Below are 13,128 nucleotides of genomic sequence, written 5' to 3'. Positions count from 1 at the left end.
AGGGAGAAGATGAATCCGTCACCCTGAAATCCTGCACCCGCCGGAAAACAGACTCTATCGAGAAGAGGTTTTGCTTTGACGTAGAAGCAGTAGACAGGTGAGTACCTGTCACGCTTTGCTCAGGAACAGATATTACTGAATTTGGATTTTTTACCTTTTCCATTCAGTCAGAGCTTTTCTGTCATCCAATCTCACACTACCCCTCCTTTTCCAAATACTCAGTTTGGAATAGAACTTAGGCCAATTGCTGGTCTGCAAGGATCAGTATAGCTTCTTCCCTCTTGTAAGTTCAGTGCTGAGCCTCTGGTTTGGTTTGCTTTAACGTTAGGGCTTTCCTGAGAAGTAAAGTGTATTATCCTAGGAGGTTGAGTAGATGTTTAAAGAAAACTGTTTAGCATGATTATATGAGCTATTTGAGATTTTTTTGCTTTAAAAATATTTAATTTTTTTAAATTTAAAAAGTGGTCCAAAAGGAATTGGGGTAAAGTGAAGGGTGGAACAAGTTGTGCTCAGTTAAAAAAAGACAGCTTTTAGTTGTAGCATTTCACCTACCACTGTGTGTATTCTCCCAGGATAGACAGCAAACCACTTGTAAAATAACTTTTTGCAGAGGGAGCTGTGTGGTATAGTCCTCAATATTTATGGAGTCTCATTAAGTTGTACCATTTCATGGTGTTAAGCTAGTTTGACAACATTCCAATTCTTTGAAACACTTTACTTGGCAACAGGTTAATTCCTTGAGTGAAAGCCACGTGTTAAGCTTATTTGTGCTGTCTGTTCAAGATCAGCAGTGCCAGCATTAAAGATCCTTAAATCCCAGCATGATTCTCCTATAATGCCATTTCTCCCCTTTATTCACACACACACACACACACACACACATGCACACACACACCCACCGTTTTGTGAAGCCAGTATTTCTGCCCTTTCTGGGACATTTATTTACTTAGGGCCACTTTTTCCTGATTCTAGAAGATGGAGAGTGAGTGCCTTCTGGGGTGTTGGCAGGTTTGGAATGCCTTCTTCTGCCGTGATGTCTCCCTGCACTGGAACTGCTGGAGGCTGCTCGAGCTCTCGTGGAGGGAGCATGCCCTTTGGCTTTAATCAGAAGTTATGGAAACTACCTCATCTCTTCAGCACTTAGTCATTATACCTTAGACTCTCAAGTTAGGCAGCCTGGGTCTAAATTTGGACTTTGCTGCTTTGTAGCCACGTGACTTTCAGCTACAACTACTTAATCTCTCAGGGCCTCGATTTCCTTATCTGGAAAATGAGGATAGTAATAGTACCTAGTTCCTAGAATTGTAAGGATTCAAGGAGATAATGCATGTAAAAAGCTTGGCAGGGTGGCAAATGATAAATGCTCAGCAAGTGTTAGCTGTTATTTGTTAATTAGCTTGTCCTGCACGTTCACCAGACTTGATTATTTTATAAGGTTAGACTGGAAATGATGAGAAGTAAACATAATCTGTAAAGAAAAGAAAGTACCCCAGTTCTTCACCATGTTTGGAGATGTGGAAGGGTAGTAGAAAAGGGGTGCGTGAGGACATACATTGAACTAGGGTAGTATAGGGGAATTGCAAAATGTCTGCCTCACACCAAAATTGGTTATTCTTGGTTTTAAACAAATCCTCGCTCAGGATGGTTTAAGCACCTTTATGTGTCTCTGTTCTCAGTAGGGAGTCTAAGGGAATTCATATTGTCAGCATCCATGAAAGAGGTGGAGAAGACGTGTGTGTTTAAAAGCAGAGTTAGTTGTTTGTTTGATGTTTGTCAACTGTTTCTAGAGACTGTCATCTCTTTGTATGGTTATTTGGAAGAAGGTGTGCCTCACATTGCAGCTGTCCCCTATCTGAAAGCCAGCTCAGAGATGATTTCTGAAGCTGAATTGTTTCCTGTTTTCTTCCTCAGAAGTTTTCCCAGAAGTTTTAGAGAGTTGCTTTTTAGGCAATTAAAACTCAACGTGGTGCCTCCTTCTCATTTCCTAATACTTCCTACCATTTTTTTCCCTTGATTATACCCTTAAAAGCTTTGCATGTCCCAATTATAAGCTGAGAGCAAATGTGTTACATTGAACATACTGAGTGGTTTTGGAAAGTGGATTTGTCCTAAGTTGCTATCTCTGGTTCCCTGGGGATGACACGGAGGGGTTTCAATTGGGGTTCTGAAAGAGGCAGGTGAATTTCCTCATAGTAACAGGAGGTGAGTAGCTAGTTCTGTCCTATTGCTTATATTTTAAATTTTCTGTATATTGTGGTATTAGGACACCTTAAAAACCTTTCTGGCTGGGGAGAGACTGTCCCTTCCAGAGCTAGCTAATTCTTAGAGATCAAAGGACACAGCCTCCAGCGTGCCACCGACATGCAAATTAACCAACCCAGAGCCAGGCCTCCTCCACCTGGCGCTTAGTCCCCAGGAGGCCATATTCCGTTGCTTTAATTATCTGAGGTCCAGGTACCAGGCAAGGAGGGCCACTCCTCTAGCTTAGAGCCCCCTGAAATTATTCAAACTAGCCAATAAACTGTTGACCCTGCCCTGCTTTGCCTTTTCCTTGGAAACTCCAATAAGAGCCACCACCTAGGCTCTTCCATCACTACCTAACAAGTAGCCCCATGGGTGCTGGCTCTTTCCCACTTTGCCCTGTTAGGTAGGCCGTGCATGCATCCTGTTTCTAGGACCTGGGAGTTTAAGAAACTTTGTTTTCTGAGGTTGAGCGTCTTCTGTGTCTCCTGGCTGTCACCTAAAATAACGTAGAACATGTATGAAACACTTCTCTGTTTTTTATATAGGTTATTATCTTTGAACTCAAAGATTAGGTTACAGTTGGGCAGAATTTTTCCTTATCTGTCTCCTGTTTTGACTTAGGTCTTTCTGCATTTTTCTTACCCATCCAGGAAGGGACTAAGGAGAGAAGGAAAAGCATTTCCATGGGTTCATTGGCAACATTCCTGGGAGCTCTGCCCAGAGTCCTCTCCTCTGGAAGATTCCTGCACCTTGGTTTTTCCGCAGTGTGCTTTAGCAAGGAGTTGATTCCTGCTACCTTTCCAACCTGTGCCTTCCCCAGATTTCTCAGCTGTACCTGAATGGCTAGAGAGGTAGAGGGACAAAATGCAAGTTTAGCACCTAGGACATGTGGAAGTAAAAGAGGAAATGGTTATATTTATAAATGTTTATGTAGTGGCTATTAACGTTTTACTCTATTAAGGTATGCATACATGCTAAAGTAGTATTTTGACTTAGAATATATGACATGGTGGGTTTTTAGGGTTATTCTGAATACTTACATCTTTTAGACTTAGTGCTGATATTTTATGTTATTTTTTAACAGAGGCTATAGCCTTTAGGAAGTGATATTCCAGCCAGTCAGTATTTTTCAGTTGATTCCATGAGCATGTCTCACTGTGTGGTGAGAACCACCTGTACTCAGCGTTCACGGGGGTGCTTGTTAGAGCTACAGCTTCTTGGCCCTGCCCCAGACCTACACAGTCCGTCTGACTCTCCTGGAGAGAGACTCTGAAATCCACTTTTGGAACAAGCTCTTCATTTGTCCTTTATTCTCACTAATAATTGGTGCATTAAACACCATGCCTATCACATTACAGATTTTTTAGAGTATAAAAATGTTTCCTTATTAAAAACATTGTAACAAGGAACAACAGTAAAACAAAACAGAAACCTAAAAAACTGAGGCTTCTTTATGAATCTGCTTAATTTTTACCCATATGGAGGAGAAGAATATAGCTAGCAGAAAAGGTGATTTCCAGCCTCTGACAAGAGATGACCAGGAAAAAAGCAACAGCAGCAACCATCGTAAAACTCACTTTTTAAGTTAAAGGTGGAGGAGGGGTGAGGGAACCAGCAATAAGAGAACACTTTCTAGAAGCTGAACGCTGTTCATACATTCTCATGTTATCCTCATTACAGTCCAAGGAGGATTGTGCTCCAATTAATCCACCTTACTGGTGAGGAATCTGTAGTTCAGAAGTGTGCATCTTCCCCCAGGCTCAGGAAGGATTTGAACTGAGGCGCATGGGCACTCACTGCAGGGCACCCTGCTGCCTCAAAACAGGATACGTTAGAAACGTTTCCAGCGTTAAGCCCTGGGCTGTTGGTACTTGGGTTTTAGAGATACCACTGAAGGTTCAACTTGCTGGATGTGAAATCTGAGAAGTGCTTTCTCACTGTAATCACTTGCACGTGGCATCATAAACAAATGGATGAACTAAAGCTGCAAACTAGCTTCTGTTCTTGCACTTACTGCCTCGTGACCTCCAGAAAATCCTCACATGGCTAACAGTTTAAAGAGGCAGTGCAGTTAGAGCACAGGCACCAGGCACATAGTGCACAGGTGTCCCGTGAATGCCATGTTTTTTTGGGTACACCTCTTCTCCCTTTTATTTTTAAGATGACACTCATTTCTGTTTCTCTAGGGAGCCTAGCATGAGTCAGAAAGCAACAGTGCCATTTATCAGTTGGTTTCATTGTATCACACAATACATTGCTGTTAATTTGTTCCTTCTGAAATCCTGATGAAAAGGGGTTAATCTCTGACATTTATGTCCTAAAGGAAGAAGTGTTGTGACTCTTTGACCAATGAACAAGCTGCAAATCAAATCAACTGTTAGTTCAGAGGTATGGGATTTAGATCCATAGTTCTTGAAATTTGTGTCCAAGGTTCTCTGTAAACTGAATACCTTTCAGAAATCTTTTAATTCTTGTATCTAATTGCTTTTCTTTTGATATCTCAACTAGGCTTATAGTCTCTTCTCAGTCTCTTACACCCTTCTATAGTAACTTTGCATAATTACCTAATTCCACATAATCATGTCTTATCTGTCCCTTATTCTCTCTAGTGCCTTTCTTTGATTCCTTTTCTCAGAACTAGTTTTGCGGGAGGTTCAGACCCGAGAATTTGTTGAAGACCCCTGGACTATTCTGAGTAAATATGTCACAGGCTGATGTTTTCATGTCTTTGGCTTTCCTTCAGAAGGGTTTATTTTTACCAGCTTTGAAAAGTTAACGTTAGTAGAAACTCTTCTGTGTTTCTTCAGTTTTAAAGTGAAAAGTTGTTGAGGTCAAGATAGCATGTCCATTAAATCAATGTGATACTGCTTTGAATTTACATTCTGTTTTTGTTTTTAAATTCAATTTCGGGACTCTAGCATTAAGACTATTATAGGGCTTTAAACGAGTGTGTGTGACTTGGAGGGGTTGTAGGATGTTGCCACAATATGATACAAAGGGGAGTATTTTCTTACTTTCTTAGAAGATATTTATTATGAGTTGAATTGTATATCCCTCAATTCATATGTTGTAAGTTCTAATCCCCCGTATCTAAAAATCAAAATTACTTGGAAACAGGGTCTTTACAGAGGTCATCAAGTTAAAGTTAGGTCACGAGGGTAGGCCCTAATCCAGTATGACCGATGTCCTTCTAAAATGGGGTAATTTGGATATGAGACAGGTATGTCCACAGGGAGAGCATCACGTGAACGTGAAGGCAGAGATGGGGTGATGTGTCATCAAGCCAAAGAATACCAAAGATGGCTAGTAAACCCCCAGAAGCTAGGACGGAGGCATGGAAAGGATTCTCCTTCACATACCTCAGAAGGCACCCACGCTGCTAACGGCTTGCTCTTGAACTTCACAGCCTCTAGACCTGTGAGATGCTCAATTTCTATTGTTGCTGTCACCCAGTTTGTGGTACTTTGTTAAAACAGTCCTAGCAAAGGAACCCAGTATTGAATAGGGAGGACCTCCCTCAATCAAGCAGCAGCAATACCCCTGACAGCCTTTTAGATGGATGGGCCAGCACACACTTGTTGAATAATCCCATTGGCAATAAGCCCCACTTCACAAACAGCATATTGACATAAATTACCTTCCTTACTCTGGATACTCTTGATGGTAGCCTAAGCTTTCTTTAGTTAAAAAAAAAAAATCATTCTTTCTTATGTCTTAATACAGAAGCATTCTTTGGTGTTTTTGTATTACCTTGCCATAGCACCGAGCATTTGATGGTTTATGTTTTATATTGGTTAATTGAGTAAAGACTAGATTTATCATTTTTCCCCCTTAAAGTATGTCACCTCTTTTTGAGGGAGTTCAGTGTAAAATTCATGGGTAGAAATGGGATTCCATCTAAAAGTAGCTGTTAGTGGTATGTGAGTTACTAATACTTGCCAGTTGGTGCCTTTCTTCAGTCACTCTGAATAATTAACTCTACCGTGAAGCATCCTATGGAAATTAAGGAGCAAAAGTAGAGAAAATGTTTGCTCAAGATAAAGGATCATGGTGGCAGTCTTCTCCCAGCATCTCTGGATTCGTTTAAAGAAATTTCTCACAGATGTGACACATGGATATTTTCTCCCATATGTTTTCCAGGAGGAGCCACTAAGCCATATGGAAAATAATAGAAACAAAAGGCTTCATTTTGATGCACTGCATCAATGTAGTCTCTTGAGTGGTGGTGTTTATACTTGGGGAAAGGAAACAATTAGAATGCTTTATTTTTTCCAGGACTAGCTGACTCCAACAGAAGTCCATACATTTGAAGACATTATGTGGGTACTACACGCCTCATTCCCGGCATTGGCATGGGGGCCAACACAAGCATAGTCCTTACGTTCATGGAGTTTGCTTTTGATTGTAGAAGGAACAGACACAAATGCATACACATAAACGTTCATGCAACTAAAGGTATAAACTGGGGTGCTGAGTGTTTCAGCAAACTTGGAGGACCAGAAAGCCGTAGGACAAATGTAACAAACACAGGACTTAATCCTTCTGTTCTTACAGAGATTGATGGCATGACTGGAATACTCTGAATCCATTCCTTCTCTCCTTCCCTCCCTCCCTCATTGATGATGCATAGCATTATCTGCAATGCACAGATGCATAGCATTATCTGCAATGCACAGCGGAGGTAGAAAGTTGAATGAAGCACTATGAATCTACTGGGCTTCCCTTCTTAAAAGCTGTCACCTGATTTTGCTTTCAAACGAAACCTGAAGTCCTAGTGCAAGCTTCCCACAATAAAGAAAGAGGGCTTTGCCTGTGACCAGCACCAACATGATGTGCCACAACCCCTGTCAACTCTGCCGTCGTCCCACTGTACGTACTGTGCATTTGCACAGTGTATGAGCTTTTCTTGGTAGTGGTTGGCTGGTTGTTGAATTAGGTATGTTCTATATACCTCTGTTCAACTCTAAATTTGTGTGTCGGGTAATTTGCTTCCAGAGACATGATAACATCATTTTCTACAGTTTTTAATATAGTACTGTGTGCATGTGGTTGTTTATTTTGTTTCTTATGGAAGTGCAATATTTGAGTTAATTTTGTTCTTTGGGACTTCGGTTAACTATTTTGTAAGATAATGTAAGCGCTTAATCATGTTAGTTGCTATTTAAGTACTCACATAATCTGCATTCCAGTATAGGTAGGGTGAAAAAAATTCTAGGCAAATGAATGGTTGGTTAAAGTAAAAATAGTGGAGGCTTGGAAGATTTACGGAAGATCTGAGAAAATCTACCCAAAACCGTCCAATCAGCTACCATCCTTATTTCAAGGCTCTTTTTATGGCAGGCTGCACAATGCAGTTAAAAGATGCAAACAGCCTTGAATTTCAATTTGGTAACTGCCCCTTACTTGTGTGACTCTGGGCAAGGGCTAATTTATACCCCTCTTGCAGGATTGTTTTGAAGATGGAATATGATAATACTCCTTCCTGATGCAGTCCTGTGTTGGAGAAAGTTGTGCTTTTGAATTTCTTTCTCTACCCCAGTACCTGGGAATTCATTGTTCGTATGTTGAACCTTTGCTTTGGTGGATGTTTCTTTGAGCCTGTTTTTTCCATTTTGATGTTGTTCCTTTGCCTATAGTATAATGATTTTTCAAGTCCTCTGTAAACTAAGAGTGAATGCAGGTGCGTTAAATGTATATGTGCAAAGGGGATGCTGGGGGAAGATTCCGTTTTCAAATTATATATGTGGTAACCCATTATTTGTATGTATTTCCTATACAAGATAAAAAGTTTTATGCCTTTCTTTATGATTGCCTCAAAAGGGAACTGTACTAGGTTAAAATAATACTGTTGCTTCTAATTTGGTATGCGTCGTGTGTGTATGCGCTTGTTTGTATGTCTTGGTGAGGTTGTGTGAGTGTAGAATGGTATGTGTTTTCCAAAAAGGAGCACATTATGTAACAGACTTGCTGCAGTGCTCAACCTCTAGATGGCAGTTTTGTATATTTATTAGTAGCTATTAAGAAGGTCTAGTTGAAAATCAGCTGTCCTTTATATATCAACAATTAGGAGTCGGCGGGGGAGGTGGGGGGTGTTTGTGCGCTAGAGAAGAAATGAGACAAATTACTCCTCAAAGAAAAGGTATTCTAAATGATTCATTCTTTGTCTAGAAATTCCTTCCTCTCACCCTTTTGTGATGGATCATTTCATACCCACTTCCCTGCAAAAGCAAGCATGCTCCGTTAATCAAGCCTCTGTTTAAACATTACATTTTACCTTGCTTTCTAAATGAAAAGTGTCAGGCTCTTTGCTTCAGGGATGGCTTATTTCAGGATGGTGAAGAAAACAGATGTGTGATTTTGGCTGTCCGATGTGTGCTGAGCACCAGGCAGACCTGCCTTTCCCTCTCCGTGCAGGGCGCCTTTATCTTTCGCAACAGATGAATCTATTTTTCCTGATTTCAGACTTCCGCTCCCCGCCCCTCCTCTTCTCACCCCTGGTTTGAAATAATATTTGATTTTGCCTTCCTGGTGGTTGGATTAGAGTGCTGGTCTCAATACCACTGACATTTTAGACAGGAAATGGCTTTTCCTTCCTCAGAGGGTGTTCTGCTCTGACTTCCATACTTGGGTGGGGGTAAACTGGGAGGAAGTATTGTGCTTTCTGGATTGCTTCTTGGCTGTTCTGTGAAATAAGCGAGTTGAGAAGTTCTTGGAATCTTAAATATTCATGCAGTTTGAACTTGTCATCTAGTGGTTTTCGTCCTCTTCTTTTTTGTAAATTAACGGAGAGAGTGTTTACTCTTTGACTCTGGTTTAACTAAGGATGGGACGTGGTGGTTCATGGATTTTACGAAGGGAGACTGGATTTGTACTCTTCAGTCTGTGTACTGAAATTTGTTTTGCTGATGGTGAATGCCAGTTAATTTGCCAACTTCTAAGTATAAAATAAGTTTGGTGTTTTTTTTTTAATATAAAACAAAATGTTGCTTTTAAATAAATCTGAAAAGAGGAAACAAATCAATCACTAAATTCCACTTACTTACATTTCTATTCACTATGAGCTAGAATACTAAAAATGAAAAATTAATAAATGAACTAACAAATTTCTTGAATTAGACAATTTTTTCAATTTGTTATCAGTGGTAGTAACAAGTATTTTTGTTCTCCCGGAGTTTTACTCATTATGGCAATTAATAATGCTGTCTCCTGCTGCTGCTGCTGCTGCTTCTGTGTTAAACTGTGCTTTCTCCTATATTCCCGGTACCTAGCATCATGGCTGGCCCGTAATAGGTAATCAGTATATGTTTCTTTTAGGATAATGCTGTTTCATGTGCCAAAGATTTATTTGGTCTTCCTAATGTTTTATGACTGCACTTTCCTTAAAAATAAAAATGTAGGAAATTATTTCATATGATTGGCAATATTTACTCTTGAGAGTATCCTTACTGGTATGGTGCTCATTATTTTAGGACATTTCCTCTTAAGAGGTTAATGCTGTATGCTAGAATATGTTATAATTTATTCATTGTTAGGATCAGATCCTTTCTAAATTGATGAGAAGCCTGCTTCTGAAAACTTCTTAAGGTGTGTATGTTTGTGTGTGTGTGTGTGATAGAGAGAGAGAGTGCGTGCACGCACGCACAAGCTATGCTTCCCCTTTTTCCTTCTCTCCCCTTAAGGTTTATGGAGCTGGTCACCATGGATCCCAGGGCACATACACTGCATGCACATGGGGGCAGTACAGTATTGTGCTTTTGTATGGGCTTTGCTTCAGAGTCAGCAGACTGGGTTCAAGGTGAGGCTTTGCCACTTACTAGTGGTATGACTTTTGTAAGTGTTTTAAAGAGGTATAATGATAATACCTACTTCGTATAGTTATTTTGAAGAATAAACGATATTGCAGGTAAAGGCCTTAGCACAGTACTTGGCACATAGTAAATATTAGTCCCAGGTAATGGGCCACTAGTTTGCAACTTCCGGTTTCTCTCTCAGTTTCTCTGTCTCTTACCTATAGCCTACTCATATCCTTTTTATGCAGAAGGATCTCTAATGCACAAGACCTTCAGTGAGTCATTATCTCAGTGCATGTATAGTTGTGCATATTCATAACTTTTTATCTCCACATAGATTAATGTTGCCCTCCAGTGATGACACTGGGTCCTGAGTATTGGGGAAAAAAGGGGAAGTAGTCCACGGTTCTGAAGAGCTGGAGATGCTCTGCTGAATTTGACTGTGAGGTGAATCAGAAATACAAACATGCATCGTTGTTGGTTCTAGTGCATCAGATGACTTTATAATATGCCCTGATAACTTGGGGTGGAGCTCAGAGGAAGACAGACACAGACACTAGAAGTTGCAAACTGGTGGTCCACAGGCATATTTTGTTTGGCTTGAGTAGTGTTTGAGCCAACATGTTGAAGTTGGAAAAATCTGTAAATTTTGGTCCCCCTCCCCATTTGCCAGCTGTTTTTAGAGCTGAGTGGTGGATGCCTCCTTTAGGGGAGGCATATATGCTCCACTTTGCTGCAGTCCCCAACATGCCCTTTTGTTTCACTGTGTTGACAGGTGACAGCTGCTTGTGCCGTTATTTTTCCCATAGAAGGGAAATACTTTTTTGTTCCTATGACTATCAAAAAGTAAATGTGCAAAAGAACAAAATAATGGGCTGCATGTTATAAGGAAAATGAGACTGAGCCTGTTTTCCTTGGGGCAATAAATAATCTTTTTATTCATTCTCATTTTGCTTACTTGCTGTTCTCTGTAGATGTTTGAGTCTGTAATCTCATAGACAAGAAAGCAATGTCATTCTCTAAGATTATTTGGCATGACTTTGGCCATATCTCTGTGTAAATGAAGATGTCCTGAACCTTGAACCTTAGTAATGGTTGGGAACCTGTTTTCCCAGTAGCATTTTAGAAGCAGAGGACCACTTCTTGTCCCTGGCACTTGTGTGGCTCTTTTCCGCTGTGGATGGCAGCCCATTCTCCAAGCCTTCACCATTCCCTGTCTTCTTATATAAGCATAACTTGACTTTTACATGTGCTGTAGTGTGGTTGAAAGCTGGGGGATGAACTCTTGCCAACAGAAGACTTAAAGTCTTATGAATGAGTAACTCCTAGATCTTTGGATCTTTGCAGGTTGATTTAGAAAGAATAGTACTGTTAGATTCTGAGTGTTTGTTTCAGTGAGGTGGAGTCACTAACAGCATTTCCTTGTCCAGTAGGAAGTGGTGGAGTTGCCAAGCCACTGAGATCACTATTGTTGACTTAGATTCAGGAATAAGATTAGAGCAGGAAAGCTGTGAGTGGCCCTGAAGTCAGGGCTGGTTGTGATTCTGCTTGCTCTCTGCTGCTGAGGAGGCTGTGAGCTGACATCAGTGGTCCCCAGCTCCTGGATGTGGCAGTAAAGGGTGCACTGTTTTCCACGGGCTCTTTTTTCTTTTTTTTTTTTTTAAGATTTTTATTTATTTATTTGACAGAGAGAGACAGCCAGCGAGAGAGGGAACACAAGCAGGGGGAGTGGGAGAGGAAGAAGCAGGCTCGCAGTGGAGGAGCCTGATGCGGGGCTCGATCCCAGAACGCCGGGATCACGCCCTGAGCTGAAGGCAGACGCTTAACGACTGAGCCACCCAGGCGCCCCTCCACGGGCTCTTTTGGATGCCAGAGTTGAAGGGGATATGGTGCTGGGGCACGGTTTGCCCTGTGACAGATGAGTGATTTTCTGCATCTCCTCCTCTGTCACGAGAGAGGTGGAGTGCTAGCTTAGAGAAAATTGCAGATACTTGTTCACAGTTCTGAAGCGATAAAGATACAGCATTAACCAAGGATTTATTCAGAGTCAAAATGAGGTGCCATATCTTACATTGTATCTTAGGGTTTAGCTCTAGAAAGGATTGCAAATCCTTTGTTACTTCTCCTAACTTCTCCCAACTAATCTGTTCCTTGGCAGATTTTCTAAAATGTGCCAAAGGCCCCTCTTTGCCCTTATCAATTATCCGACATTAATTCCAGAAGGGGGAAGTAGGCCACATCGATGCTTTACTCAGGAGGAAAAAGGAAATGGCCATGATACCAGAACCTGTGTGTCAGTGCGGCCCCTGGCCTGGCTCCCTTTGTGGTAGAGGTGTGATTTTCAGTGCTGTGTGTGAGTATGTTGGGGGTGGGGTCATATGTATCAGAAGCACCTGTGGCTGGTTTCTTTTCCTTTTTAAACTGTATACACCTGCCTTCTTCCTCCATCACTTTGACCCTACTGCACATTTGCCATCTTTTTCTCTCCACCCACCACCACCATTTGCCCCAGTGATAACAACTAACTTTTGGAGCATTTACAGTGTCTAACACTTTGAAACACTTTATGAATATCTCGTTTAACTTTCACAATGACTCCTTGAAGTAGGTACTGCTTAAATCTGCAGTGTAAAGAAGAGTATAGAGTAGTTTAGTTACTTGTCCCCTAGGCACTTACACAGCTATGAAACACCAGAGTCAGGATAGCTAGTGAGCCTAAGTTATTGATGACAAGGCCTATCTCTTTGGTATTTAAAAGACTTTTTTTTTAATTGAGGTGTGTAATCACAGTAAGATGCACGAATCCTAAGTCTGTATCTTTATGACTACCCCCACAACCCCTGTACCTGTGTAACCACCAGATCAGGTTATAGAACATTGCTGTTACCCGAGGAGAAGGTTTCCTTTCAGTCATCATCATACCTCTTCCCCAAGATGAAATCACTGTTCTGAATTCTGTCACCATAGATGACTTTGACTAGTGTTTGAACATCATATCAATGGAATCATAGTGTTAGTAGTTTGCGTCTGGATTCTTTCTTTCATTATTATAAGATTGATTCATTTTGTTGATTGTACCTAGTAACTGGTTCTT

At 40.9% G+C, this 13,128-nt stretch overlaps 1 protein-coding gene across 2 annotated transcripts in view; it reads left to right on the top strand.

Moving 5' to 3' along the window:
- ARHGAP26 (Rho GTPase activating protein 26) overlaps nt 1-13,128 on the top strand; it is a 413,878-nt gene that overhangs the window by 139,960 nt on the left and 260,790 nt on the right. For both annotated transcript variants that reach the window (XM_040622289.1, XM_040622290.1), the window contains exon 10: nt 3-97. In XM_040622289.1, coding sequence (XP_040478223.1) covers nt 3-97 — 95 coding nt within the window. The remainder of the gene's footprint in view (nt 1-2; nt 98-13,128) is intronic.

Source organism: Ursus maritimus, unplaced genomic scaffold (genome assembly GCF_017311325.1).
Source record: "Ursus maritimus isolate PB19 unplaced genomic scaffold, ASM1731132v1 scaffold_5, whole genome shotgun sequence".
Lineage (NCBI taxonomy): Eukaryota > Metazoa > Chordata > Mammalia > Carnivora > Ursidae > Ursus > Ursus maritimus.
This window is presented reverse-complemented; position numbering and strand designations above follow the sequence as displayed.